General features: G+C 38.7%; 1 protein-coding gene across 3 annotated transcripts in view; it reads right to left on the bottom strand.

The window, feature by feature from the left end:
- ARID4A (AT-rich interaction domain 4A) overlaps positions 1–26,127 on the bottom strand; it is a 47,570-nt gene that overhangs the window by 7,657 nt on the left and 13,786 nt on the right. For 2 of the 3 annotated variants that reach the window (XM_048307367.1, XM_048307368.1), the window contains 15 exons: positions 24,892–24,971; positions 24,695–24,789; positions 23,983–24,115; positions 22,545–22,624; positions 20,752–20,828; positions 19,130–19,296; positions 10,050–10,122; positions 7,659–7,753; positions 7,242–7,339; positions 5,628–5,856; positions 3,741–3,991; positions 2,233–2,430; positions 1,017–1,101; positions 722–854; positions 442–504 (listed from right to left, as the gene is read on the bottom strand). In XM_048307367.1, the coding sequence (XP_048163324.1) occupies positions 442–504; positions 722–854; positions 1,017–1,101; positions 2,233–2,430; positions 3,741–3,991; positions 5,628–5,856; positions 7,242–7,339; positions 7,659–7,753; positions 10,050–10,122; positions 19,130–19,296; positions 20,752–20,828; positions 22,545–22,624; positions 23,983–24,115; positions 24,695–24,789; positions 24,892–24,971 (1,857 nt within the window). The remainder of the gene's footprint in view (positions 1–441; positions 505–721; positions 855–1,016; positions 1,102–2,232; positions 2,431–3,740; positions 3,992–5,627; positions 5,857–7,241; positions 7,340–7,658; positions 7,754–10,049; positions 10,123–19,129; positions 19,297–20,751; positions 20,829–22,544; positions 22,625–23,982; positions 24,116–24,694; positions 24,790–24,891; positions 24,972–26,127) is intronic. The other variant, XM_048307369.1, reaches the window with a different exon arrangement.

Raw genomic sequence — 26,127 nt, 5'->3', positions numbered from 1 at the left:
CAGATTATTCAGGGATCTGTACTAAAAGGAGACCGTGATTTCATTTCAGCTCTTGTTCAGAGAGGCTTAGAAATACCAAAGATGTGGCTGCCATTTGTGTATAATTAACTGCTCTGCTGGATGATGTAGTATTGAGGTTGAAGACTTAATTAGCACAATTAAGACTATCATTATAGCACTGGATTTGGTCTGTTCAGGACTGAAAGGGTCTGGCTGAAGAACATGGAATCACTTGTACAGTCACTGCTCCTCAGTGCACAAACTGTGCTCCTCAGCAGTGTCAGCTCAACTACTTCCTCAATAAATTTTACAAGGAGAAAGGAAAAAAAAAAAAAAAAAACAACTAAAAAAGAAGGTAAAAAAAAAAAATAAAAACCAAACCTCTTTTCAAAAAGGTACTGAAAAAACCTCCATAACATACACAGGGCTGAGATCACTCACCGTTTGATCCTCTATCAGAATCAAACATTCCTGAGCTACGTCTCGTCTGCCTGCGAGGTGTTGCTAAAATTAAAATCGAAAGAATTAATGTTCATCGAGCGGAACGAGCGCCGAGCGTTTGTGCTGTGGCAGCGCCGGCCCCGAGGGACCTCAGAGCTCACATGCAGCTGCAGGCCACAACTCCACCAGGGCACCACCAGGGCACCACGGGGACCCTGGGATCCAGCTGGGAATGGTGGGGAGCACACGCTGCTCCCTGCACCTCTGGAGCCGGATTTACCTTCACTGTTGGGCGTTTTGGGGAGGCTGCAGGACGTGTTGGATGGAAGAGTGGATTTCAGAGGGGGCCGCCCACGCTTGGATTTTTGTTTCTCCTCGTCCTTCTTCTCATCCTTCTCACCATCTTCTTTATTCTGCAGGGGACACAACAGATTTTTATTAATGTTTCACTGCTGATTATCAAACTTTTTGCTCTATTAAAAAACTACACTGTGGATGGAATAACTTTTTTTCCTTTTAAACAGGGACAGTGCTAGCCATTAAATACAGCACTACAAACTTATTGAAATCATTACTTTTGTTTTTTTCTTCTGCTTTCTCTTTGGTCCTCCTTTTTCCACAGGCCAGATAATCCGATCAGCTTTCACCCATTCATCATACCTGAAAGAGAATAACAACGTGCTGTTATCACTGCACATAAAAATGTTGTTTGAATAGGAGGATTAAAAGAGTTGAATTACACAAAATATTTATTAGGTAGGAAAAGGCCAACACCAGGCTGGACAGGGCTCAGAGCAACCTGGTCTAGTGGAAGGTGTCCCTGCCTGTGGCAGGGGGGTGGAATGAGATGGGCCTTAAGGTCTCTTCCAACCCAAACCATTCCATGACAGCAGAGCATGTATTTACAACACATGCAGCATCTGGCCTTAGAAAGATTAATGACATGTCTAGTCCAAAAAAAACATCTTACGGGATGAGGGAATGAAGGTACAAACTGCCTTGTCTCTCACCACAAAGCACGGGAACACTCAGGGGACTGACTCAGTTCCACATCATACACATAAGACAGTTTTCACCACACCATGCCTCAGCAGGAAAATGTACCTTTTTTTTGAAAGGTAAAGTTTTTCAATTATGGCAACAAACTGGATGAGATTCTGAAAAGCACAAACACACTAATGCTCCTCAAAATCTCCTGAGGTACAAATAAGGTAAAGGGACACCTGTAAATATTTGGGGAATATTCCCACACTCAAACTTCATGTTGCCACAGAAAGAAATTTGCTTATGGATTTGGAATAGAGGCGACGCAGAATACCATGAGTCATACACCAGAAGTATATAAAGTAGCATAAAGATTGGCTACCAGGAGAAGCATTTTTACAATCACAGTTAACATTCAATACAAGAACATATTTTGCTGCCAAAATTCCAGTGCTTAATACACTTAATTGTAAATATCTTCACCATTATCAATGACTCCTTTAAAAGAAAGTCTGCTAGTGCTAACACTGACAGACACAATAAATATCAGGGATACTCCTGGAAGGAGTGAGGATTACTAAGCCAGATGGACACTTGGAAAAATACAAGTATATTCTGACATTTCAATGCAACACCATGAACAAAATCACTGACATTGAAGAGTGTGAAAGAGTCGGAGCCTGTTGTGTTGAAAATTCAATTTGGAGTCACGCCACTGACCAGCTCCCACTTTATTTCCTTAAAAACAAAAATTTCTTTTGTAAAAGCCTTTGAACAAAGAAATGAAAGGCAATTTGTTATCCTCACCTTACATTCCAACCGTAGTAATGAACTAAATATAAAACTTCTCCATCATCAATTTCTGTGCTTTTAATACTGGCTTCATAAATTTTTTGAGTCTTTCCACGTCCATATTTTACTTTCACTTTGGTTCCAGTCAGGCAGGGTTCTGTGTCCTCCTCATCCTCTTCACCTTCTGATTCTCCTTTGTTCTCAATTTCTTCCCTGCAGTAAAATGACCACTAATTAGCAACAATCATATTTTAACATTTAAAGAGAGTAGTCAAGGTAGAAAAAGGCTGCGAGAAAAAAATAAATTCATTTCCTGCACCCTGTCCTGTCTCTGAAGCTCGCTCAGAAACAGATTTTTTTAAATCAAGAACAGGACTTAGGGAGAATAAGGCTAAGTGCCAAAAATATCCAGAAAATTATATTAAAATTTAAACATAATTTATAAAGTGTGCAACTACCTCAAAGCTTATTTTTTAAATTAATATTTTGATTATACCAAGAGGAATAAAAGTTAACTCAGTGTGTGTCTCCTGAACAGGACAGGAAGAACTAACTTCACTTTTTGAAAGATTTGATTTTGACACATTATTTATAAAAACAGGTTCTTTTACAATTTGCTTAACAGGCTACAGTTTATGAACTGCACCTAAGTTTGAAATGCCATCATAGTGATCTTTTCATGGATACAACCACCATTCCATTGGAAAAAACCCACACTTACAAGAGTGTTTAGCCAAGCTTAAGAGTGTCTGCACAGCTCTTGATTAGATACATCCACCTCTTATTACACCTATAACTAGTATTTAAATATTATACTCAAACATATGTTCAAGAATTACAACCTAACCCATTTTTAGCTATAATTACCTCCCTATTTAAGGGAGAATTTAGCATAATTCAAAAGTTAAACTACAAAAAATGTCAGCAAGAAAGAGAATACTGAGAAGAACTATGGGCTTGCTTTTAATGAAAAATATTTGCTGGCATTCAGTGGAAGATCAATTACCTTGTAGCAAGCAACTCAGAGGACAAGCAACACCCACATGCTTAAAGGAAACTCTTTGATGCCTCATCAAGTGACACACAATAAAAACAAGGAGCCTGTAGCTTCACCAGCCATCAGCAAACACTTAAAAGGACAGGAGAAGAGGGATTTGCCATTTCTATTTCAACTGCCCAGGGAAGTGTCTTCAAGCTGTTCCCATCCTCACAGCACCTGGCAGACTTACAGCCTGGTCAGCTTGGTGTCTGGAGGTATTGGTGTGATAAAACACCAACACAGCCTTGGCAAGTAAAGTGACAGTGAAAAATACTGTCTGGCATCGACCACAAAAAGATGCTTCCATAAAGTACAGCAGGCTCTATGGGCTTGAAATAAAATGTTCCCTTCCCTGCCTGTCTGAGTGAATTAGCTTTCTGATTTTCACACTTCAGTAAGATCAAGTCTGCGTTCTCCTGCCTGAAGAACAGCTCAATTATGGCACAGAGAAACTCAAAGGAAGGTGATACAAGTTAGTGCTTACCTCTCCCTCTGCCTCTCTTCCTCTTCATCTGATTCTTTATCAGAATCCTCCTGTTTTTTAATTTTCTTCTCTTTTTGCTTTGGTGTACTTTTCTTCCCTAGTGGAGTTTCATTTTCTTTCTTTTCTGCATTCTCAGGTGTTTCCTCTACATCTTTGTTTTCTTTGTTACTGTCTTTTAATTTCTCTTGGGTTTTATCCTCTTCACCATCTTTTTTAGCAGGAGTTGCATCTCGGGCAAGTCTTCTTCGTCCCTGGAACAGAAATAAGATCAGTTTAATGACTCCTGTCACCTGCTTTTTCCATAACCTCTCCAAATCTCAGCAAAAACGAGAGACATGCAACTCCTGTTGAGAAGAAAGGCTGGAGGTGACAAAAACAACAAAATATTCTAAAATATTAAGATCAAAGCTTGAAGGTTTTGTATCTGGTTCATCTGGAATAAAGAGGATGAGTTTCTGATTAACTGCTGGAGAATTTCAGGACATTTGTTCAGATGTTTGTTGCTTTGATACAATGGGCCAAAATGTCTTTGTTCACCTACAGCAATACATTATTTAAAGTGCTTGTACAGGAGTACTGAGAGGAGACATCTTCCCCTCAGCATCTTCAATCCTGACAGTCACCTGTGGACATCATAGTCAGAAATTTGTCAGCTTTCAAAAAACTTTAAGTATCCCATTTTTAAAAGGCACTTTGAGTACTCAGGCAGTTGCTGCCTGGGGCTATCTGCAAGTGATTCTTGGAGATCCAGCACAGGATTATAATTTGATTTATTAAAAGTCTCTTGATAGGATCATTGTTTTTAGGCAGAACAAGGAACCAATTATTAAAAAGACAAAAATTCTTACATTTCTTTATCCTTTTTTTGAGTGTCCTCAAAAAGAAAAACCAACTCAAAAATAAATGAACAAACTAAGAACAAAGCTAATGTCATGGCAGGAAGTTCTCTGAGGCTGATGCAGCTTGGAATAACTACTTCCATTTAGATAGAAATACAATACATACTAGAAGTCTCAACTTGTTTACACCATGTCCTTTCATCTAGTGATTTATAAGGCCATATATTTGCTTGAAAAGCTGCTTTGCAAGAAGTACTTTAACAGAATGATATTTTAGTGGAACAGAAACCTTAGAATTTGAACAATTTTAAAGTAGCAATTCTTGTCCTTCAGTAGTCATGCTCTATTAAGGAACACAAAATGTTCTTTTAATGTAATTAACTGAGTGCTACAGTCATATTCCAATACTTCCAAAGTACTGTTTGTATTCTCTGTGGTGTTCAGTATCCACCAGCTGACGGGTCACTGGTCTGATCTATATAACTACTAATGCAACCCTCACCTCTACAGCATTTAAAGACGAAGGCTAAACTTAATTGTTCCTCCCTCTGCTTTTGTCTATATACTGTAATATTTGAGTGGGGTTTTTTTATTAGAAAAGAGACTGTGATAAAAACCAACTCAGAGAAATGGGTCTTCCTTTGATTCTTAGATCCACAGCAGGTTTTTGACATTCCTGTTTCTTGCCAGAAGGCTCCAGGTTCCCTGTGCCTGAGGAAATCCTCACCCACAACCAAGACTGTCCTGCTGTGTTTCACTGTTCTGATGATACACAGCTCAAAGCAGCTCCCAAGCCATCCCTGAACCACAGCACATCCAACACAGCCTGAGCAAATCCCACACGTGTGGAATATGAAGGAATAATCAAACCTGATTCTGTTTCTGGGTAGAACATAATTAACAGTTAACACTCACAGAACTCCACACTTGTACAAGTGCACCAATTCCAACATGCAATTGCTCCACAGGGAAAACTCATTATGGAAACTGCTCACTGTACAAAGGGGCTTTGTTAAGGACTAAACACAAATCAGTTCAAACCACTCACCCTTGGGGATCTTAGCTCAATTTCTTCTTTCTCACTTTCACTGCTGGAATAATTTTCTTCTGCTTCTTTTTTAACTTCTGTTGGGGGCATTTTTTGTTCCTCTTTCACACTCTCCTCCATTGGTTCCACGTGTTTCTGTGTGTCTTCTATCACTTTTGGTTCATTGTGATGGATGGTCCTAAACTGAATGTTTGCAGAACGGCAATACTCTTCGAAACCATAAAGATACCTACAGAGACAAGTAGGTCCCCTTTTTATTTAATGGTTCATTCTCTATTTATTAAAGTGCACAAAACCTATTTTCCTGCTCAGTAACTTCAGGAAAATAAAAAAAACTTAAAATAACAACAACCAAACAAACCCAAATAAACAAAAATAAAAAAGCTAGAGAAGATTTTGAAATGAAACAATTCTGCACACAAGTCAAATGGTGAAAAAGAATACAGAGAGGTGCTTCCCACATATTTAACTTCATCCCCAGACAGTTAAGAATTCATGACAGTAAAGCCATGCACGAGCTTGTACTCTGGTAACTCCTGTGCACACTCTAACCCAGTTACAGGTGAGAGAGGTATGAATTAGCTTTTTCCTCAAAGAATTAATAAGCAAGTTACAACACACTATCACTGTCACAACACATTTTCATGTGTCCAAGCAACATCATCATTATTATTTCCACTGTAACAGCAACCTAGTACACACTTACCAATTATTCCTTCTAGGATAAACACTTTTCTCTGTAAAATACAGACCTTAAACATGTGCCCAGTTCAAATCCCTCTGAAGACAGTCTCAATATTGTCATCTTCATCAAATTAACATGAGTTGAGTCATTAGTCATCCCTATTTCCAAATTTCCTTAGGTTAGAGTCAAGAGAACCTCATTCTTCCCTTTTACTCAAAAAGCTCAATTGTTTCGTGTCAAACTTCCAGGAGGATAAATAATAAAAATAATTTTTATTTAGAAAATTAGCTTGAAAAATGTCATTGCTAAAAGGTTTCCAATTCAAAAGTTACAACACAGCTGAAAAAGCGAGGGTCAGAAGAAAGACTTATGCATTTATTCATGATTTTACTACTTAACACTGTCACATCCACCATAGCAAAGTCCTAAAGCCATTATTCTACAAATTCTGCAGAAATTATATGTAAATATACAATCTGAAACATGTCTTTTTTCAGTTAACACCTTTCATGAACTTAAAGCAACTGGTATAAAATTCTCCTCAATGCATACGAGATCTAGAGATTGAGCAGTCCATTCCTGTTAATTGCCTTAACTTGCAAAACTGAATCTGCCAGAGCTTATTTTTAAATTTCACTGTTGGCCTCTGAAATGGCATCAGCACATGAGGAAAGTGAAAGTTTCTTGATAAGGAAATGAGCAGGATTCTCATGTCTTGGAGCAACGGGAACTTGCACAGCCCTGAATACTCCCTCCTTTCCTCCACCATTTCAATCCTCAGCACTGGGAAATGCTCAGAACTGCTCATTAACCGAAGGGTATCGGCTGCTGTCTCTAAACTAGCAAAAATCTCTTGAATAATGTACAGGCTACTGTTAGGAAAAAAGAAAGGAAAAATGTTTCCACCATTACCCAATATGAGGACTTACTTTCTATAAGCAGTTTTTACATTGTAGGAAGCAGCTGAGTTCAAAATAGGAATGCCAAGGTCCATATAAATTTGCTTCCATACAGCACCACTCTCAATCTTTGGGGGAAAAAAAAAAGGAAAAAGGAAATTTACAGGTTTTGTTTAGCAAGAACATTAAAGAATAGTATCTAACAGACCCACAAGCAAAAGACTTTTATAACCATTGAACAGTCTGGGTTGGAAGGGAACTTAAAGCTCATCCAGTGCCACCTCCTGCCAAGGGCAGGGACACCTTCCACTATCCCAGGTTGCTCCAAGCCCCATCCAACCTGGCCTGGAACACTGCCAGGGATGGGGCAGCCACAGCTTCCCTGGACAACCATTTATAGATATGAGTGAATAGACATATTTAGTTCAGGGAACATCTAACACTTACATTGTCACACCCACCCTGCTGATAAACCAGTCTAAAAAGTTTGAAGAGATTAAGGTCCTTGTAGCCCAGAACTGGTGGTTTATTGATAGGAGTACCTGAATAAAACAAAACAGAAACAAGTTATCCCAAAGAACAGCAAGTTGCCTCTTCCATTCCTTTAGCACACATTTGATTACAAGTATCTTTCTGCATTTTAAAAACTGAATTAGCTTAAGGTATGTCCCAAGTCAGTAGTTTCCAATCACCAGTTAAGGCATCACCCTCTTTTGAAGGCACCATTATCTCTGGGTGGTTTATCAGCCACCCAGGTTTATTAACAACCCCCATCCACTGGCTGCATCCACCCACTGCTCCTCTCGTGAGCAGGGAGGACAGCCAGAACTGCAGGAAGCTCCAGAGAACACCTGAGGAATGCGGGAATAGAGCAACGTGTGAAGAGATGAACTCAAAACATTATGGGCTGAAAGGAACAAGGAAGAAGCAGAGATGTTGGATTAGAAAGAGAAACTCAGGCAAATTGTCAGAATGTGGAAAAGCACAAGACCCTAACTGGACATGAATATTTGGGACAGTTCCAGGGAAAAGAAAGAACTCAAATCTGCTGAGTGGCAGTGACATAAAGAACAGTAATTATTTGCAAAAGGAGAAACCAAAAGTGACTTAGGGCAAGTGGCTGCATATGTAGACAATAATCCTCCCAGCAAGGAAGAATATAAAACCTCTTCCCTGCTGCTTCGTATCTTCCTTTATCTTCATGCAATTATATTTGGAGTCATTAAAATAATTTTATAGGACTTTGGGAATACTGTCATGATTCCAAGAATCAAAACATTTATACTGAGAGAACAGAATGTAGAACTAATCTAGTGGGAAGAGAAATCTTTATATAAGGACAGAAAAGAAAAATAAAAAGCAAACAGGTAGGGGGAAAGTCCCAGTCCTGAAGAAGTCCTGCACATTGCTGAATCCTCATACTGGCTTAAAGAACATTTCATGGACTGAGCCTTCAAATTCAGCACACAAATGCTTTCTTCTTTTGCCTTCACAAGGTCCTGACATCCCTACTTGTTCTGTAGTCTCTGAGTGTTTAAGGAAGAGAAGGAAAAAGGAGGAAAACAGGAAAGAGGGAAGAATCAGGCTACATCCAAGGAAAATTGTGGATGAGCCCAGCAGCAGAGTGATTTCTTTCCCCCCCCAGCTTAGCCTTTTATTCCCTTAAGGCAGGTTATTCTCCAGAAACACTGGTTATATACACAGGAGGCCTCAAAATTACGTTGGATGAGCTCCAGAACACTCTGCTATAATACATGCTCAATTTCTAAAGAACTGGTAATATTGAGCAGCTTTTGAACTGTTCTTTTGTGATTCTGTGGTCTAGAACACACCTCATTAGAAGGGATACAGACCCTCTTTTACAAAGGCAGCTTGATTTCCCCATTAATTTTAACAACTCCCCCCCCCCCCAAAAAAAGGAAAGGGGGAAATATTCGGACTCTACAAGCACTTCATGTTTTACCCTTAGCTCTCTGGTTACTTCAAATTCAAACACATCAACATTTTCTGTACTCTATGCTGCTATGGAAATATCATTCACGTAACTGCTGTCAAGAGAAAAGAAAGATTAAAAAAAAAGGAAAAGGGCACCTCTAATCAATCTACCGCCATACCAAGGCTACTGCAGGATGAACACAGTATTTGAAATACAGGATTGAAATGGTGACTTCATGAGAAAAATGAATAAAACCAATATACTCTAAAAGACAAAACTATCTGCAGGCTTGAATATATTTTTTTAAAAGAGGCATAAAACCTTCCATTTTAGTGTCAGTCTCATCACAACTGCAAATGCCTTATGCAACAGCAGCTCTCCCAAGCAGCAGGTACATCCTGCTCCCTATGCAGAGCACATGCACTTCTGATACAGGTCTGAAGCCAAGACTTCAACTATTCTGATTTATTAAGCCTCACTTAATTCTGTAAAGACAGACGTTTAAAATACACTGTTTTATTTTTCTAGCTACAGGATAAAATAGAATCTTTTAAGTTGTCTCTTCAGGTATCACTGCTTCATTTGTGCATGGTAAGAACAGTTCTGCACAGAGACTTGAGGATGGCAAATCTCCTTTCTCTGCTGGTTGGACTTCACCATCCATGAACAGACTCCACAGCTTCCAGCCTGGGATTAACAGCAGCAGAGCTCTCAGCCATGGCTGTCACATCCAGAAATCAACTGAGGGCTTATTTAACGGGCTGTGAACATTAAGAACGTCTTTGTGAAAGAGAAACAAAACCAAAACACCTCAGGGAGGATTTGAGTTCCCTTTGAGTGCTGTGCCATTAAAGAAGTGGACTGGAGATTTAAAAAAAAAAAGGAGTAAAATTCAGCCTTACCTCTGTCTTCCATAAACTTGTAAAGCTGTTGGAGGAAGTTGTCCCTCTCTTCAGGATCAAGCTCTTCCTCAGGCTGTGAAAATAAATGCAGTCATAAATGAAAACAGCAAATATGCAAAGTAACCATTTATTTGTACAAAAGCCTAAGAGCAAGAACTAAACCCAAACCACTTCCCATTTGGCCCTGAACCTATGTAATGGTGAAATATGCAGAAAACAACATTTACTCAGAAAGACTGAAGTGGTACCTCAGGAGGAATAAAAGAAAATGCAGGTCAGGGAAAGCATCAGTCCATGACAGAATGAATGAGTGACCCTCAAAATGAAAACACTAATACACGTAGTATACCTGCCTAACACAGAAGAGGTCTGGTATTTACAAGACAAAGAATTCACAGGAATTCCAGGGGGTTTTTTGGTTAGGTTCTTTTGATTTGTTTGGGGCTTTTTTGTTTAACTCATTTTCCTTATCCTGACTTCTGCTCAGGTTGCAGAACAATTTTTTCTCCAACCATACCTGGATTTGATGCTCCGGACAGTATTTATTTTGTAATTAAGTTCCAATGCTTGATTTCAGCTCATATTTGGAAAAACCTTTAAAGTGACTTCTATAATCTGTTATTATTTTAAGTTCCTTAGTTTTACCTTTATAACTTAAAGCTTCAAAGAGATAAACACTTATTAACTTTATGGCAAGCAATCCACAGCATGAAATAAAGATATTCTTTTATTCCAGTGAAAGTCATTAAAATAAAGTAAATTTATTGGGGTGTGGAGGAGGCAGGGAAAGGAAATAACATCCACGTATCTTCATGGAATTTTGAGATTCTAGCAGAGACCAAAAAAAAAAAAAAAAGAGGAAACCTTTTCCCTGCAATGCTTTCTGCATGCCACTTTCTTCCTGCCAGCCTGGCAGTTTGCACAAGGCAGGCTGCAGCTGTCTTGAAGGAAAGATGTACAGTACGTGTCAAAAAATCTTATCATTACATTATTAAAAATAACAGGAAAGTGACAAGCAGTTCCAGAAGGAAACCAGAACAACAATTTAAATTTCAGTCATCTCTGCATTCTGTAAACTTTAAGCTTCAAGGCAGGGAGATAGGCAGGGAAATGGGGATGTACATGCTAGTGGCTTGCTAACCAGAAAGCAATCTGCTCAGCATCAGAATGAATCCCAGCCCTGCCTGCTTCACCGAATTCTGAGCTTCTAAACCCAACAGGGCTCAGCTACAATCAGGCAGAGACAATATCTGTGTCTTACTTTACTAATTTTTCTTGGGGAATAATTGGAGGAAATTAAATGTGTAATCACAACACTGTACAGCATCAGTTACCATTTGCTCAGCACATTATGGGGATTATATAAGGAGAAACAGTTATCTATAGAATTAGCATGCTCTTCCAGGTTATCAAGTGAAGTATTGCTATAGAAACCACAGCTTTTTTCTCTCTATCTAGACTGCAAAATAACTTCCAGATCGAGAAATTTCTACCGTTTACTGTAATGTTTAGTGACTATAGGCAATTCAGCTCAAACTGTGCAAACTAAATACATCTAAGTAACAGTAAACATTCAGAATTACTTCTGAATAGTTAAATTAAAGCCATTTCTTCAGTGTGGGCACAATGCCAAACCAGAACTGTGGGTCAGAACAGCAGACATGTAGGTTAGAAATACCAATCTTGCAGCCAGAATTTAACTCTTCCACTGAGACTAAGTACTTTCAGCTGAAGAAAAGCAAAAAGGAAAGATGAAAAGCTTTATAGGCTTGGGGGCATAAAACCTGTCTGCAATAATCATCCACCCGTGTGAGATATCCCAAATTCTGCACCTGCTTCTCTCTGTTGATGGTGTATGAGCCCACTGACAGAGGGAGTCTGAACTGTGCCTGGTACTGATGCCAGAACAGGCACCAAATCCTTTTGAGGAGTCACTTGAGTAAGACGTGAGTGACTGTCACCATAGAATAAATCATGGATCAGCTGCTCCTTTGCTTCTGGCCAAAATGAGAAAGACCAACCCTCCATGGATATGCTTATTGCAACATGAGGATAAGATGTCATTTTTTTTACCAGGGTTATCCGTTTGGAACTGGACGTAAAAGAATTCCCAAGACTTTCTGGTGTTGTGATTTAGAGCTGAGTTTTACTTTAAATATATCAGCAATCATAAAGTCATAGAATGGGTTGGGCTGGAATGGACTTTAAAGACCATCCAGTTCCAACTCCTCTGCCATAGGGGTTCATCTAAGCTCCTGTAAATCTGCACCCAAATCAAGGAAACACCTGAGAAATGTTGATGCCATAACCTGTGATCACCATCAGGGAGCAAACGGAGAGCTGAAATTCTCAGCATTGATTTCCAGCAGGAACCAGGGTAACAGTGCTGCTCTCCAAAACTCACTGCTACTATTCAGACATTTGTGCCCATTTTAGACTGGGCATAAATAAATCCACAGTGATAATTGTTTAAAACCACTTACTAAAGAGAGTTCTGTCTCTCCATTTCATTTTTTCCTATACAAAAAGGGGAAGACTGTAGCCAAAGGTAAGTCCAAGTGAGAGGCAAAACAACATGAAAATTTTAAGCTGCAGGAGTTCAAAACTGAGACCTTTCCTCTGTTCATCCAATACCCACAGCTAAATGCAACATGAGAAAAACTTTTTCATTTCAGGATGAGAGGCTGAATTTAATTTAAATGAAAATAAATAAAAATCTCCAAGATGCCCCTTTTCTAACTAAAAGACTGAAATTTTATGCATTTGAGATTTTTTTCCTCCTTTCTGACAAGCAGGCCACATCCATTAGAGAACACTGTAAATGGTAAAACAATAAAATCAACAGTGAACATTATCTTTGTATAACGGACATGTTCCTTTCCCAACTCCATTTCTTACTTCCTTCCAAGCAACACTATCAGCATTCATGTATTTTCTAAAACTCTATGCTAAGAACCGTGAAGCATACAGAAAACGTGTAGAACACTTGTAACTGGTTTTGCTTCACTTGGTTTCGAGCCACCATGAGTTTTGCTTCTGCCCTTAGCATGATTTTAAACAAGAACGTGGCTCTGTTATCTTGACTCATCATTTACTCTACAGAAAGATGTTAAAGCTTCTGTGGGTGCCAACCTTTAGGGCTGAGTGGGAGCACAAAGGATGAAACAGTTTCTTCTACAAAAGAAAGAATGAATCTCTACCTACAAGCACGTACACCCTGAACTCAAGCAATACGAGGTGGAGCTACCAGGGACAGATCTTTCTTTCATGTTATAAATAGAATGACAAGACCATAAATGCTTCTGTGAAAGAAATGCAGGTGAAGAGGAAGAACAGCACACACAGGATTTGGAGTTCAGAGGAGGAGATGATCAAGACAAGCTGCCAGAATTACAGTTAATGTAATTTTGTTGCTTCAGAGTACTTCAATGCGATTTCATCACTTGCACATTTGCTTTCTAACGCCAAGCTTGAAAACTAATTAAGGAAATGACAAGAATTAAACTGATTGCAACAAGTTAAGAGATTTAAACCACGTGGAGATGAGAGTGGTCTTAAAATGTTAATTTGTACCAACAAGAACCAGAAATTCCACAAACCAACAATGACTCACTCCAGAGCTGTGCCTGAGTTTGCAACTTCTCTTGGAGTGACATTCTGAGAATGCCTGTTTGTATAAAACTGTGAGCAAGAAAGTCTTTAAAGAACATTTTTGCATGGTATGATGCAGGCTGTGCTTCACAGTAGCCAGAACTCCTACAAATGCACACATGCATGAGAAGGAGGATTAGCTAATCAATGTTTAGCTATTTTTAAAGGCTATTCTGTGCATTACACATCACAGCTGCTTAGGGGGTTTTATATATATAAATCATATAATCTTAGAATGGTTTGGATTGGAAGGGATCTGAAAAACCATCTTGATCCATCTCCTGCCATGGGCATGGACACCTTCCACTATCCCAGGTTGCTCCGAGCCCTGTCCAACCTGGCCTGGAACACTGCCAGGGATGGGGCAGCCACAGCTTCTGTGGGCACCCTGTGCCAGGGCCTCCCCACCCTCACAGGGAAGAATTTCTTCCTAGTATCTAATAAACCACTTCTTTCTGAATATCACCCTTCATTAACTTTGAAATTACTGTTTTCCTGTACTTAACTTCTAGAGTCAGCTATTTCCATGTTATTTTAAAATACAAATAGGTTGCAACAGACATGGAAATTTGGTTTGATTTTATATGATCTCCCACAGTTACTTAGAGCAAAGCCTACATGGGGAACAAGAATTATCTTGAAGCAAAATGTACATATTGTAATAGTTGTCTACTAATTATTTGTAGGAATTTCAAGCCTCCTAAAACACATAATGGATTTCTCATCCTTCCGTTATGGACTTAATGCTAATAAAATATATGGTAACAACTTATCATGAGAACTGAAATCCTCGCTTATTTGCAGAATAGGAACATTGGAAAATGCCTCTGGCATCTTCCCTTTTCAAAGATGTAAAGCAATTGTGACTGATTTTTTTGATGCCGTTGTGATGCAAGAACCTTAAAAACGTTAAATGAACATACCCCGTTAAACATGCTACACACATACATCCTCCAGGTGTCTGTCAGAAATAAGCCAAAAAGAAAATCCCTCTAAGCAAACACCTGGATGTGCTACAACTCTTCCCTCAATGAGCCATGGAGACCAGCTAGCTGGAATTTTTTTCTGAAGAAATTCCTTGCCTTTACTCTGGTCTTAAGTGAATGTATCTGTTAAGAATGTATACTGAAAAGATATTTCAAATAACTGCATGTTAAGATCTTGATTCTAATGCAATCAAAATGGCTCACAGGGAGACTGAGAGTCAAAACCAAATGTTGTTTACACATCCCCTTGTAAAAACAGGGAGTATTTGAATATTTAAGCTTGAGAAACAAACGTGATGGATTGCAATGGATTCCACAGCTTCTCCTACCAGCACATTTACCTGTCTGGAATCCTTTGCTTCACTACGTTATGTTTAGATTAGATTCTTCTTTCTTCTTCCCTGACAAAACAACTTAAATACAAGCAAATACAGTACTAGATACAACCTGTTTTGAATAAAAATCAGGTAATGTTCCAAAAGCTTTTACTTCTATGTGGAGATACTGGAGTTAAGATTTTCTCTTTCCTTTTAGCTGCAGTGCATTGACAGCCAAATGTACCCTCCAAACACAGTTAATTATCTTATTCTGACATGTTGAAGACTGGGTAAGAACCAAAAGCAATATCCAGATTTTTATCTGGAGTCAAACTAACTGAGTGATTCTTGTAATCTTCATTCGATCAAGAAATTTTTTGTATAATACCTCTGGAGTTTTTCACTTTTTATGAAATGCGTTATTAAAACCTCAATTGTTAACAGAAAATAATCCTGAGTTGCACCATGTATTACCAAAATTCCAACAATTTGAACATGCTGAGTAGCTCTGTGTAATGCAATCCCTGTTAGAGTCCATGACAAGCAATTTCTACATTGTCCTCCTTCCCAGTCAACTCTGGACCACACAAGTCACTCACCACGGATGAGGAGGAGAAGCACCAAGCCAACACTAAATTTGTTCCCCCTCCTTAGCTTACAAAAGCCATGTAAAGCCTGGAAACCTGGTAGTACCAATTCTACCACCTCTTAAAGATGGCATAAAAGGCAACACAGTTAGGAAGACAGTTTCTGTCAAAACAAAGTTGCAGATTTTTAACCCAGCCACTGGAAAAATGGCAGGATCTAATGTCACCAGCTACAGCAGATCTCTCTGCTCCATTATCATTATAAAAGATCCTACTTCAGAAAAATAGGATCCTTTCCATTCCAGAATTAGACTTTTCTGACTGACTTTATCCTGTGATTACATATTAAGTAGGTCTGTGTCCATTTGATTATTTAATGATGGCCTATCATGGCTGGGCAGCAGCTGGACAGGCCCTGACAGCAAAGCTGCTGTGCATATCAAAAGATGGGAATGGGGGGAAATAAAAAGGTGTTTTTAATAATCTCGCTCCCATCTCTAATAATATAACCAATTACAGTTCTAAAACAAAAAAATCCACTGAGAATATTCTGGGAGAGGATGGACAGAAGCTATTTTTGACCTTGATTAATAAAAGGAAGCACTCTAGAAAATGTAAAATTTCAGTAATTCAACATCTGTAATCAAATACAGACAAAAACCCTCCAATCATTCACTTGTCGATTCTCTCTGCAGCCACTATTACTGCCTCTCTAGGGGAAAAGAAAATAGGAATTCCTTAAATTCCCTAAATGTTGTCTATTGCAATATCTAGCACGGCCCACAATTAAAAATATGTATTCTAACAGCTGAATCAAGAATTTGATTTAATGGGCAATCATGACAGTTCTGCTCTGACATTATCTAAAAAGATTCATATCTACCCTCTGCTACACAGCTCCAGCATGAAGATGCTCACCTTACATGCCTACTTGTCACCTGGAAATAATGGATTCCACAGCTTCTCCTATCAGCACATCCACCTGTCTGGAATCCTTTGCTTCACTATTTTACATTAACAACATTCTTTACAAATAAATCTCTATTTCTTTTACAGGCATGCCTTTTTTTATTTTTTTTTAAACCACCAAGCTTCCCCCTCCCCCTTCTTTGTTTGAAACACACAGCACTTTATGCAATAGGCATGAAAAACGATAATAAAAACGGATATTAGAAAACTAGTACGGCAATCCTTGATTTTCAGTGACTGATACTCTGCAATTTTGATCAGTGTTAATACAGACAGAGCAATAGAGACTGCAACAGTTCACACCCTGCAAAATGTGGCCTATTCAGTCTTTTTCACTGCAAACAGAGGGGAAAAAACCCAGAGGATTTTACATTTCTGCACACATTTATCTTAGATTTATCTTATCATACCATTATTCCCATACAGACATCTACCCCATTTTCCAAAACACTGATATCAAAGCATAAAATTCACACCTAAAAATAGATTCTTATTGTCTTTTTTTTTTTTTTTTAACCTGGAAAGATCTTCCCTGGCTGCAAGCTCCACCAGACAGTTCCCAGATCAGAAACCCAAGTCAAACCCCCATCCCCAACCACCACGCTCACATCACCGATTAAAGCACACGATCCTTACCTAGGAGCTGCATTCTTTCAAACGTAAAATGGTTTTACTTCCTTTCTATCTAATCTGCCCACTGCCTGGACATATTTTCAGCCTGACTTCCAAATATTCGCTCGCGCTCGCTCTCTCCCCGCGCGGCGGCCGCAGTTAACCGGCATTACTTACATTCTCTTTCGCACACACCCCAAAAAATTAATAAAACGAAACAGTAATACTAAGGAGAAAGCGAGGCATTAGATGAAAGGCAGAAGGAAGGGCCAGCCCATCTCCGAGCCCCCGGCCAGCCCCGGCTCCCGCGGCCGCTCCCCGCGCCTGCGCCGCGCCCGCTCCCGGTTGCCCTGGGAACGCCGAGGCCGCCGCCAAGCGCCATCGGCCATTCCGGGTGGGAAGGGAAGGGAAGGGGAAAGGGAAGCGGCGTTTGACCTTCCTCCCAGCACACAGACCGCGCTTGGGGTTTGCGGTTTATGTTTTCACGGTGTATTGTGAGAATGGCGCGGTGGGAAAACCAAAAAATCCCGCAGTGCCTCCCTTCCCCCCTCCCCCCACCTCCGCCCATGCTTCTAAATCCAACATCCAGGTTACAACCAGGGAGCAGAAATAGAAGGGAATTCTCTAACGACAGTTTTGATGGCACGAAGAAACTGGCTAACTTTACGGAAAAGGAGCCACTTAAAATATTCCAATGCAGAAAAAGCATTTTACTGTTCATATGAGAATCATAGAATCACATTCCATTATTTGGGTTGAAAGGGACCTTAAATATCATCCAGTTCTAATTCCCTGCATGGAGACACCTTCCACTAGACCAGGGCACTCCACACCCCATCCAACCCGGCCTGGAACAATTCCAGGGATGGGGCAGCCACAGCTTCTGTGGGCAACCTGTGCCAGGGCCTCAGCACTCTCACAGGGAACAATTTCTTCCCGATGTCTAACCTAAATCTCTCCTCTCTCAGTTTAAAACCATTTCCCCTTGTCTTATCACTCTGTGTCTTTGTTCAAAGTCCCTCTCCAGCTCTCTTGGAGCCCCTTTAGGCACTGGAAGGGACTCTCAGATCTCTCCCAGAGCCTTCTGCTCCCCAGATGAGCACCCCCAGCTCTCCCAACCTGGCTCCAGCCCTCGGAGCAACTCCCAACAGGTCTCTCCTGTGCTGAGGACCCCAGAGCTGTACAAAAAGCTCCAGTGGGGTCTCACGAGAGCAGAGTAAAGGGGAGAATCCTCTTTTTGATGCAGCCCAGGACACGTTTGGCTTTCTGAGCTGCGAGTGCTCGTTGCTGGCTCACGTCCAGCCTGTTAACCATGAGAACTCCAAGTGCTTCTCCACAGGGCTGCTCTCCATGAATTCCTCTCCCAATCTGTACATGCCCCAACACGTTAGACAAAAAGTCCATCCACCACATCATTCTATGATTCCCAACCTAACACACAAGAAGGTCAGTCCTGTACTGCTCTAAACAGCATTTACTGCCCTGTGAATTAGCTCACAGTTTCAGTCAGCCTCCTGCTTTTGAAATTTTTGTCTTTTTTTTTTTTCAAATCACACTGTTTTCAGAAAAAAGTTACTTTTTATATAACCTACATAACAAAGGAAAATACAAAAGAAAAATACAAAGATACTGCATTGAAGGTGGAACTACTACTATTAGGGCTCAACATAAGTTTTTTGGTTTTGCCTTTTCTTTTGACCCAGAACTTTTCACTCTTCTCTGCCTTGAATTCCTAGTTTCTGAGATTTGTCTCCAGTTTCTTCACTGGGTAACAGGAGACAAGTTGCCACTGCTCACAAATCCCAATAAACACAACTGTAGCAGAGAGAAGATGAACAGGTCTGAAAAGACACTGAAGTGAGCTAAGTCTGAGAATAATATATTGGAAAATGCAGGATTTTCAGGCAAGCAAGTTATTAAATTATCCCTAAAAAAAATGACAAATTGTCCAGACTCACCGCTACTTCTTCAGTTTTTTCTTCTCTTTTTTGTTCCTCTTCATCAGTTTCTGCAGCAGCTCCATCCTCCTCATCACTGCTGGAGGACTCCAGAATTTCACTGATGTCCATTTTCCAGTTCCGAGGAACACCCCTGGTGCTGAGAAACGTGGTTGCCTCCTGTAGCCCTGCAGAAGAAAGGGCCCTGGCTTTACCTCATCTGCAGCATTCAGAGTCACAAAGCAGTTTTTATTTCCTTTTCACCTTCTTGTAAATCACAACACGAACTTAAATGCAATGAATAAATCACAGATCAAGCACCAAAGACTTACTTTGCTCTTTCCAAAATATCATCATGCCTTAGATTGAAAAAAAAAAAAAATAAAGAAAACAAACCACTGCCTAGAGAGATGTGACATTAATGTCTGGAACAGAGGAAAAACATATTAGTGAGCAAAGGAGTGATGGGACAGGCACAAATCACACATGTACAATTGTAATACCTCAAATTCTTTTCCTTGAAGAGGTGCTCTAAGGGTGGAAAACAACAAAGCAAAACAAACCCAGATAACCCCAAAATCTGCCCCTCAGTCACAATAAAAGACTTTAATAAAGGAGCCAGAAAAACACCCAAAAGAAGAACATACTGCAATGAACTGCTCAGTGTTACTGGAGAAGAAAAGGCACCAGTTTTTAACACTGCTGACAGAAAAACCTCCAGACATTGGTCTCAACTCCTGGTTTTTTTTGAAACAATTAGTACCTTTGGTTCCAAAATATTCCCTTGTAGCAAGGAACGTCACAACCCAATTATGTTCTGCACACAAAGGGGAAAAAAGTCCCTTTCTCCAATTTATCTCAAACCTGGCATCTGCTATTTTTTTTTGGCTGTTCTAAAGTTCTTGTACTGTGAAACAGCTATTAAGAACAAAGTAGAAGAGAAATCATTTAATATTAGACATATCAATCAAAACTACCTCAAGCTTTCATTTGAAGCATTTTAAATCTTGACTTGTTAAGGAGCTGCTCCACACCTTTACTCAAACCAGATACTGTTGTTGTTGAGTGGGGACTTTTTTGTTGCTGGGTGGCATTTTTTACTCTAATTTTTAATAAATAAAATCTAAGCATTTCTCTTTAACACATTTCATGTTTTGATGGATTGTGGTATCCATGTCATCCATCCATTCATCCATCCATCAAATTCTATAACTGTATTTTTAAATTAAGTATTAATCACAGACTGTTGTTGTTATGAAGTTTACACCTTGCTGTCTGAGTATCATTAATGTAAATAGTGTTTTGAGCAATAGCACAAAATTTTAGCATTAGGAGAGGTAACTATATATTCCATTGCTCACTGACATTTCAAACAGACTACCCTGAAAATATTCTATTCATTTTCCACAAATTTGGACTGGATCAAAATAATAAAAATCAAATAAAGAAGATTTCTACTAGGTGGTATTTTAATAAGGCAGCAACTACATCTGAAGTTTCTCTAATTTATCCCATTTAAAAAGGTTTGCAAAATATCCAAGAGCAATTATCAGAAATGAACAAGTCATCATTTTTCTGCAAATGGTAAAGAAGCTTTGTATGAAGTTACTTCTTTTAAACACCTTGAACTGATTCTAGCTTACCTTTTCTAGGAGAGGACTCTGATTTTGGTAAGTTTTGAAGATCTAGTTCCTTAATGTCTTTTCTTGCTATTGAGTAACTGTAAAAGAATAAGGTTTTGTGATTATTTTTACATCACAGAAAAGCCAACATTTGACATAGAAAACCAGGAATTTCTAAGATTTTCAAGTTTTAGTGCTCATTTGCAAGACCCTTCCTAACAACTAATTGCATAAGGCACCTGTTATTGTAGGTCCTAATACAAGAGTAAGATACCCAGGGTAAGTTTCCAACCTGTCTTTGAAATTCAGGCATTAAAGTATCCTTAAATAATAAAGAAAAAAATTGTAAATGTTCTTTATTTTAAATGCTTATCTGCACAAATTTGCAAAGGTAAAACACATAGGCAAAAATAATTTTCTGAACTGAAAATATTCACAAGAATCAACAGCTGCTCTCCAAAACAAGGATCTAGCTAAGAGGACAGAAGCAAGTCCTCTATTTTCAAAATGCCTTTTTACTAGTACAGAACAACAGTGAAGCCAATTCACAGATTTGCATTGATAGACAGTTGATTCTAATTTTTAAATTACAGAAGTGTTCTCACAGCAAAACATATGGAGGTTGTTCTGTTCCAAAGCCATACTGGATATCCAGTCACTGAGTTACAAGAGAAATCCTAACCAAACTGCAGGGAAAGCCTTACAAGTGAGTTAGTCTAATACTTTTTTTTCTTTTTTCCTTCTTCTTTTATTATTTCAGAAAATCTGGAGTAAAACCTCAGGAATCAGAGGCTGCCATTTTCTGAAGATAAAGCTATCATGCTATGGGGGGGGGGGGGGGGGGGCAAAAAAACCCAGAAGTGAAACAGAACAGATCTAGATGTTTTACCAGTAACATTCAACCTTCAGTATAGAAGGAGCCAGGCTTATCCAGAAGGCTGATGATACAGGCCTACATTAAGAGGCCAAAATGAACTAAGTCTTGCAACCTACTCAAAATCATGGCTATCAAAAATCAAAAACTGCTCACTTTGAAAGAAAGGAGGGTGACAAGCAGCCTTTGGCAAGGAAGTTTTTAGTTACAAGACATTGACACAGATACAGTGCAAGTACAATGAAGAGAAATAAATGGGAGCAGCCATTAAAAAAACCCCAAAAACCAGTCTTCATGCTCTTATGAATATATTATTCCCTAAGTAAGATACACAACTCCGTCCCTCCCTCCTCCCTCTCCCTTTTGGAGTGGAGGATGGACTAACAGGACCTTTCTTTCTTTTTGCAGGAATATTATTCAGATTCTGCAAACAATTTAATTAACAGGTCTCTTAAAAATCTCTTTTCTATTAAAAAGTAGATTAAACCCTTATAAACTACCTAAACAGCTATGAACATCTGGGCACTGGAGATAATGAGAAAGATACCCACGCTACTACAACAGACACCCATAAAGAGGGTAATTTAAGGCAGTAAGGGAAATAATTAAAACCAAAACTCACACTTTAAAGGACAGAAATGATTTAAAGTGTAAACACCTGGATGTTTTCGCTTTTTCAAGTTGTTGATATTTTAAATGAAGAAGCACCAGAAACTTTCTGGATTCAATGAATTCTTGTTGTTACACATAATGGAAAGAAGGGTGAGGAAGCACAGAAGGAGTCAGCTGGAAATAGATTGTGAATGCCAAATGTGCCCATCCAGCATTACAGAAAATTGTACCTTTTCCTTTTGGAAGAAATAATGTCTTCAGGAGCAATATGTGATTAGTTTCCCAATTCCCTCCCACAGACATCTAATCAAAGTGAGCTATCACTTACAATTTGGAATCTGCAAAGGATCGAACTAAACACTGGTCCTTTTTCACGGTGACGTCGTCATTGCAGCTCGGTGACACAACCTGAAGATTCAAATAAAACATTCCTTTATCAAAAAAAAACCAAAAAAAAAGCTGATCTTGAAAGGAAAGAAATAAAGACTGCAGGAAAACAGCTGTTTTCTGTTTCTTCTATTATATTTCCAGTATTGGGTAAACAAACCTACTTCAATTTATTCTACTACAGCCAACAACAACAAATTTCAAGAAGTAATTTACCCCAAACTATTGACTTGTTATGTACAAGCCAAAAGTTTAAAATTTCATTTGGAAACTCAAAACTAATCTACTGAGGTCACATCACAGGACCCTGTTCCTTCACTCTGGTTTTTTTATTCTTGTTCACACATTTTAAAAGCATCTATTTAAAAAGTTACAAACCCATTTATTTTATACCAGTTTCTCATTTTTGGCATTTAAACATAAGTTGGTTTTTTGGTTTGTTTATTGAGGTGTGGATAACATAAACCACTCTGAAAACCTTCCACACATCCTTCCACAATGGTTTCATCTCTAGGTCTAAAAAAAGTGATAAAAATGCATTTGCAGTATTTGTATTACCACTAACAGAACAAGTTTGTTTTGCTCTAGATCACGTATGAGCAGAAAATGTTAAATGCAAATATATGACCTCCAGGAACTTAATCCACCAGTTAAGAACAATGTTAGCAAAAATCTGTCATTAATAAAGAGAACTACAACCAGAACATGTACAATACCACATTTTAAATTGAGGTATATACAGGTGGATAAGGCAGTGTCAATTATTCACCCTACATTACACCATGTCTGAAAATACCAAAAAGTTTTCTGCAGAATGCAACTTTTAATAGGCACATGTCAACTTTTCTATGTGTATCAATGAGATGCAAAGAGTCTACTTTACAGTACAAGTCTACTTGGACTTGGACTTATTTAATGTATATTTATTATCAGCAATGGCAATGAACACCTTTATCATTTAGTGACAGTCAAATACAAATAACCACCAACATCTGCTCCTAGAGTAACTGACCACTGGTGCAAATGCAAGCATCAAGGAAATGAGTATTTCATAAAACTGTAAGTCTAGGAGAAAAGACAATTACATTTAGAAAAGAATTAAAATCCCACTGCAATTAAATTCATAGATCTAGATCCTCTTAAGTGCTTGGCAGTGCAAGTCCTAACATATTTTATTTTTAGAAGAAAAGTATCATTACACACTGATCATTTTGTAAGCAGTTCTAAAGCACTTTAACACCATGAAACAGTAACTTACACATAAATGTTAATCTCTGCTTTCCTACTCTTCATAGATACTGCAAAACACTTGTATTTTTAGCAATGGGAGTAGAGCTTAGCCTGACTACATTCACAGCTTTGCTGTAAAAGGAACTCACCAAAGCTGGGTACCAGTCTGCCTTCTCTGAATTAGAAGTCACACTCACAACCTTGCCAAGCAATTCATCATTGAGGCGCCTTTTATCTTCATCCTCTTCTTCACTACTTTCTTCTTCCTTTTCATCTTCAGTACTAAATTATCAAAATGTACAATATTTTAAAGTTTATGTCTTAAGTTACTACTTGAATGCACAACCAGATTACAAGCAGATTTTTCTTTCTATTTTGCAAAGTTTCAAAAACAAAGTTAGAATTTTAAGAGCTGAAATTGCCTGAAATACACTTAAATACTAAGTGCACTTTGTAAGAGGAATTCAGTAGAAATTCTTTTCAAGTAGTAGTATTTCACAACAGCATCATGTTAGAATTGCAGACATGACTCAGGTTTTGATTGTGCACAAACATGAAGCAAAGAGAAATGATCTCTACCCCAAAAATTAAAACGCACCTTTTTTTTTTTTTTTTTACTGTGCATATAGTAGTATAAAGAAGGTTTAAAAGCCTATTATGTTTCCTATTACATGAAAGAAGCATAAATGGCCTTAAGGATACTAAACCTTCAATTTTATAATATTGCTAGCATATGACCATGTCTATCAGCTTTGCACACAATTCAGGTGATAGAGCATTCAGAGTATTGCAACTTCAATGGGACTGCCTCAGGTTTAGCAAAGGGCACTAAATGAAAAACAGAACACTGTCAAAACTTACACAGGAAGAGAAGATCTTCTCCCTCTATTAGATTTCTTCCCAATAACTGGAGTTCCAAAGTGCTCTGGATTGGTTAGTGGCAGTTGATCAAGTGTCTACATGGAAAAGGGGGAAACAACATGGGTTTGCAACATCTTATTATAAAAAAGGTATTAATTAACTACTTGGTTGTGATTCCATGTCCACCACTGTCTTACCTCGCTTTCTGCAAAGTGCCTTTCTCCCTTCAAGCATAATGAAGTTCGTCTCAAGGTCCTTTCATCACCATCATCAAAAACTAGGATGAAGCCAAGAAAACACATCAGCACAAACTGATCAGATCTCAATCCCAAGTCTACTGTTTATCTCACAATCAAGAACATTCTCTAAAACATGACTTTCAAGCCTCTATTCACTCATTCTTTAGTTCACAAGCAAAAGGAAAGTCAGGATTCAGTCCGCAAATAGATTTTCACACAGAGATTCAAGCCAGTACAAAGTAAGGCTTTGGATGCAGAAGTCTCTCCATAATTTAGACATCCTTCTTATCAACACAACTGCACATTTCAAACCAAAGCCCCTGGCTGCACACCAGTTACTATTATCTAGCAATCTTTGGGGTTTGTTTAGTTTTGTGGGGTTTTTTCCCACCCTATCCATTTATTCCTTATTTAGACCTCTATTTAATATGGTACCTTTTCATTCTCCCTCTTGCTACGAGCAATCCCACAAAAAGACAGGTCAATGGCAAGAAAAACAAGTGTCTGGTAAGTTTTTGCTACACTATCAATACTGTCTTACAAACAGATACTGGAAACATGCAATTCCAAGCCTGACCACTTTATAAGGAATAGTCAGTACACCTCCTGCCTGCTGTGTTAAATCTCATGAATAGGAAGTTCCATCAATTTCCATCAATACACAGCAGAAGCAAGCTGAAATGCTATGAGGCTACTACAAGCTTTGCCTGAGAAAGATCTACTCTTCAGTTTAGTTAAAACCACTTCATGAAAATTTCCTTGAAGAGAAGGAAAGCAAAGTTACCAATTCCCCCTGACTCCAAAGAGCAGAGCCCAGGTAGCTGCAGGCTGGAATCCCAGCAAGGAACAAGTTTATTTGTATGTGGTCAAAGTGCAAAACACTGCTCTATAATTAAAACTACTTGAAACAGGCTTTGTCCACTAGGGAAGTCAGTAAGGGGAAAGAAGAAAGTTTCAAGTGTTGTACATAGCAGTATGGTAATTTTGGCATACTTATAAAATTAATTAAGCTGGATAAGATCAGCTTTAAGGTTCCTCCATCTTCAGAGTAAATACTACTGTGGTATGCTCCATATGCTCCACTACTGAATTATCTTAATGGCTTAGAACACTTGTACACACAAAGCAACTAACTTTTCCCCATCCAAGAATCTCAAACTACTAAATTTTCACAAATAATCATTTTAGGGAACA

Source organism: Corvus hawaiiensis, chromosome 6 (genome assembly GCF_020740725.1).
Source record: "Corvus hawaiiensis isolate bCorHaw1 chromosome 6, bCorHaw1.pri.cur, whole genome shotgun sequence".
In the NCBI taxonomy this organism is placed as follows: domain Eukaryota; kingdom Metazoa; phylum Chordata; class Aves; order Passeriformes; family Corvidae; genus Corvus; species Corvus hawaiiensis.
Note: the sequence above shows the minus strand (reverse complement) of the source record. Positions and strands in the feature narration are given on the sequence as shown.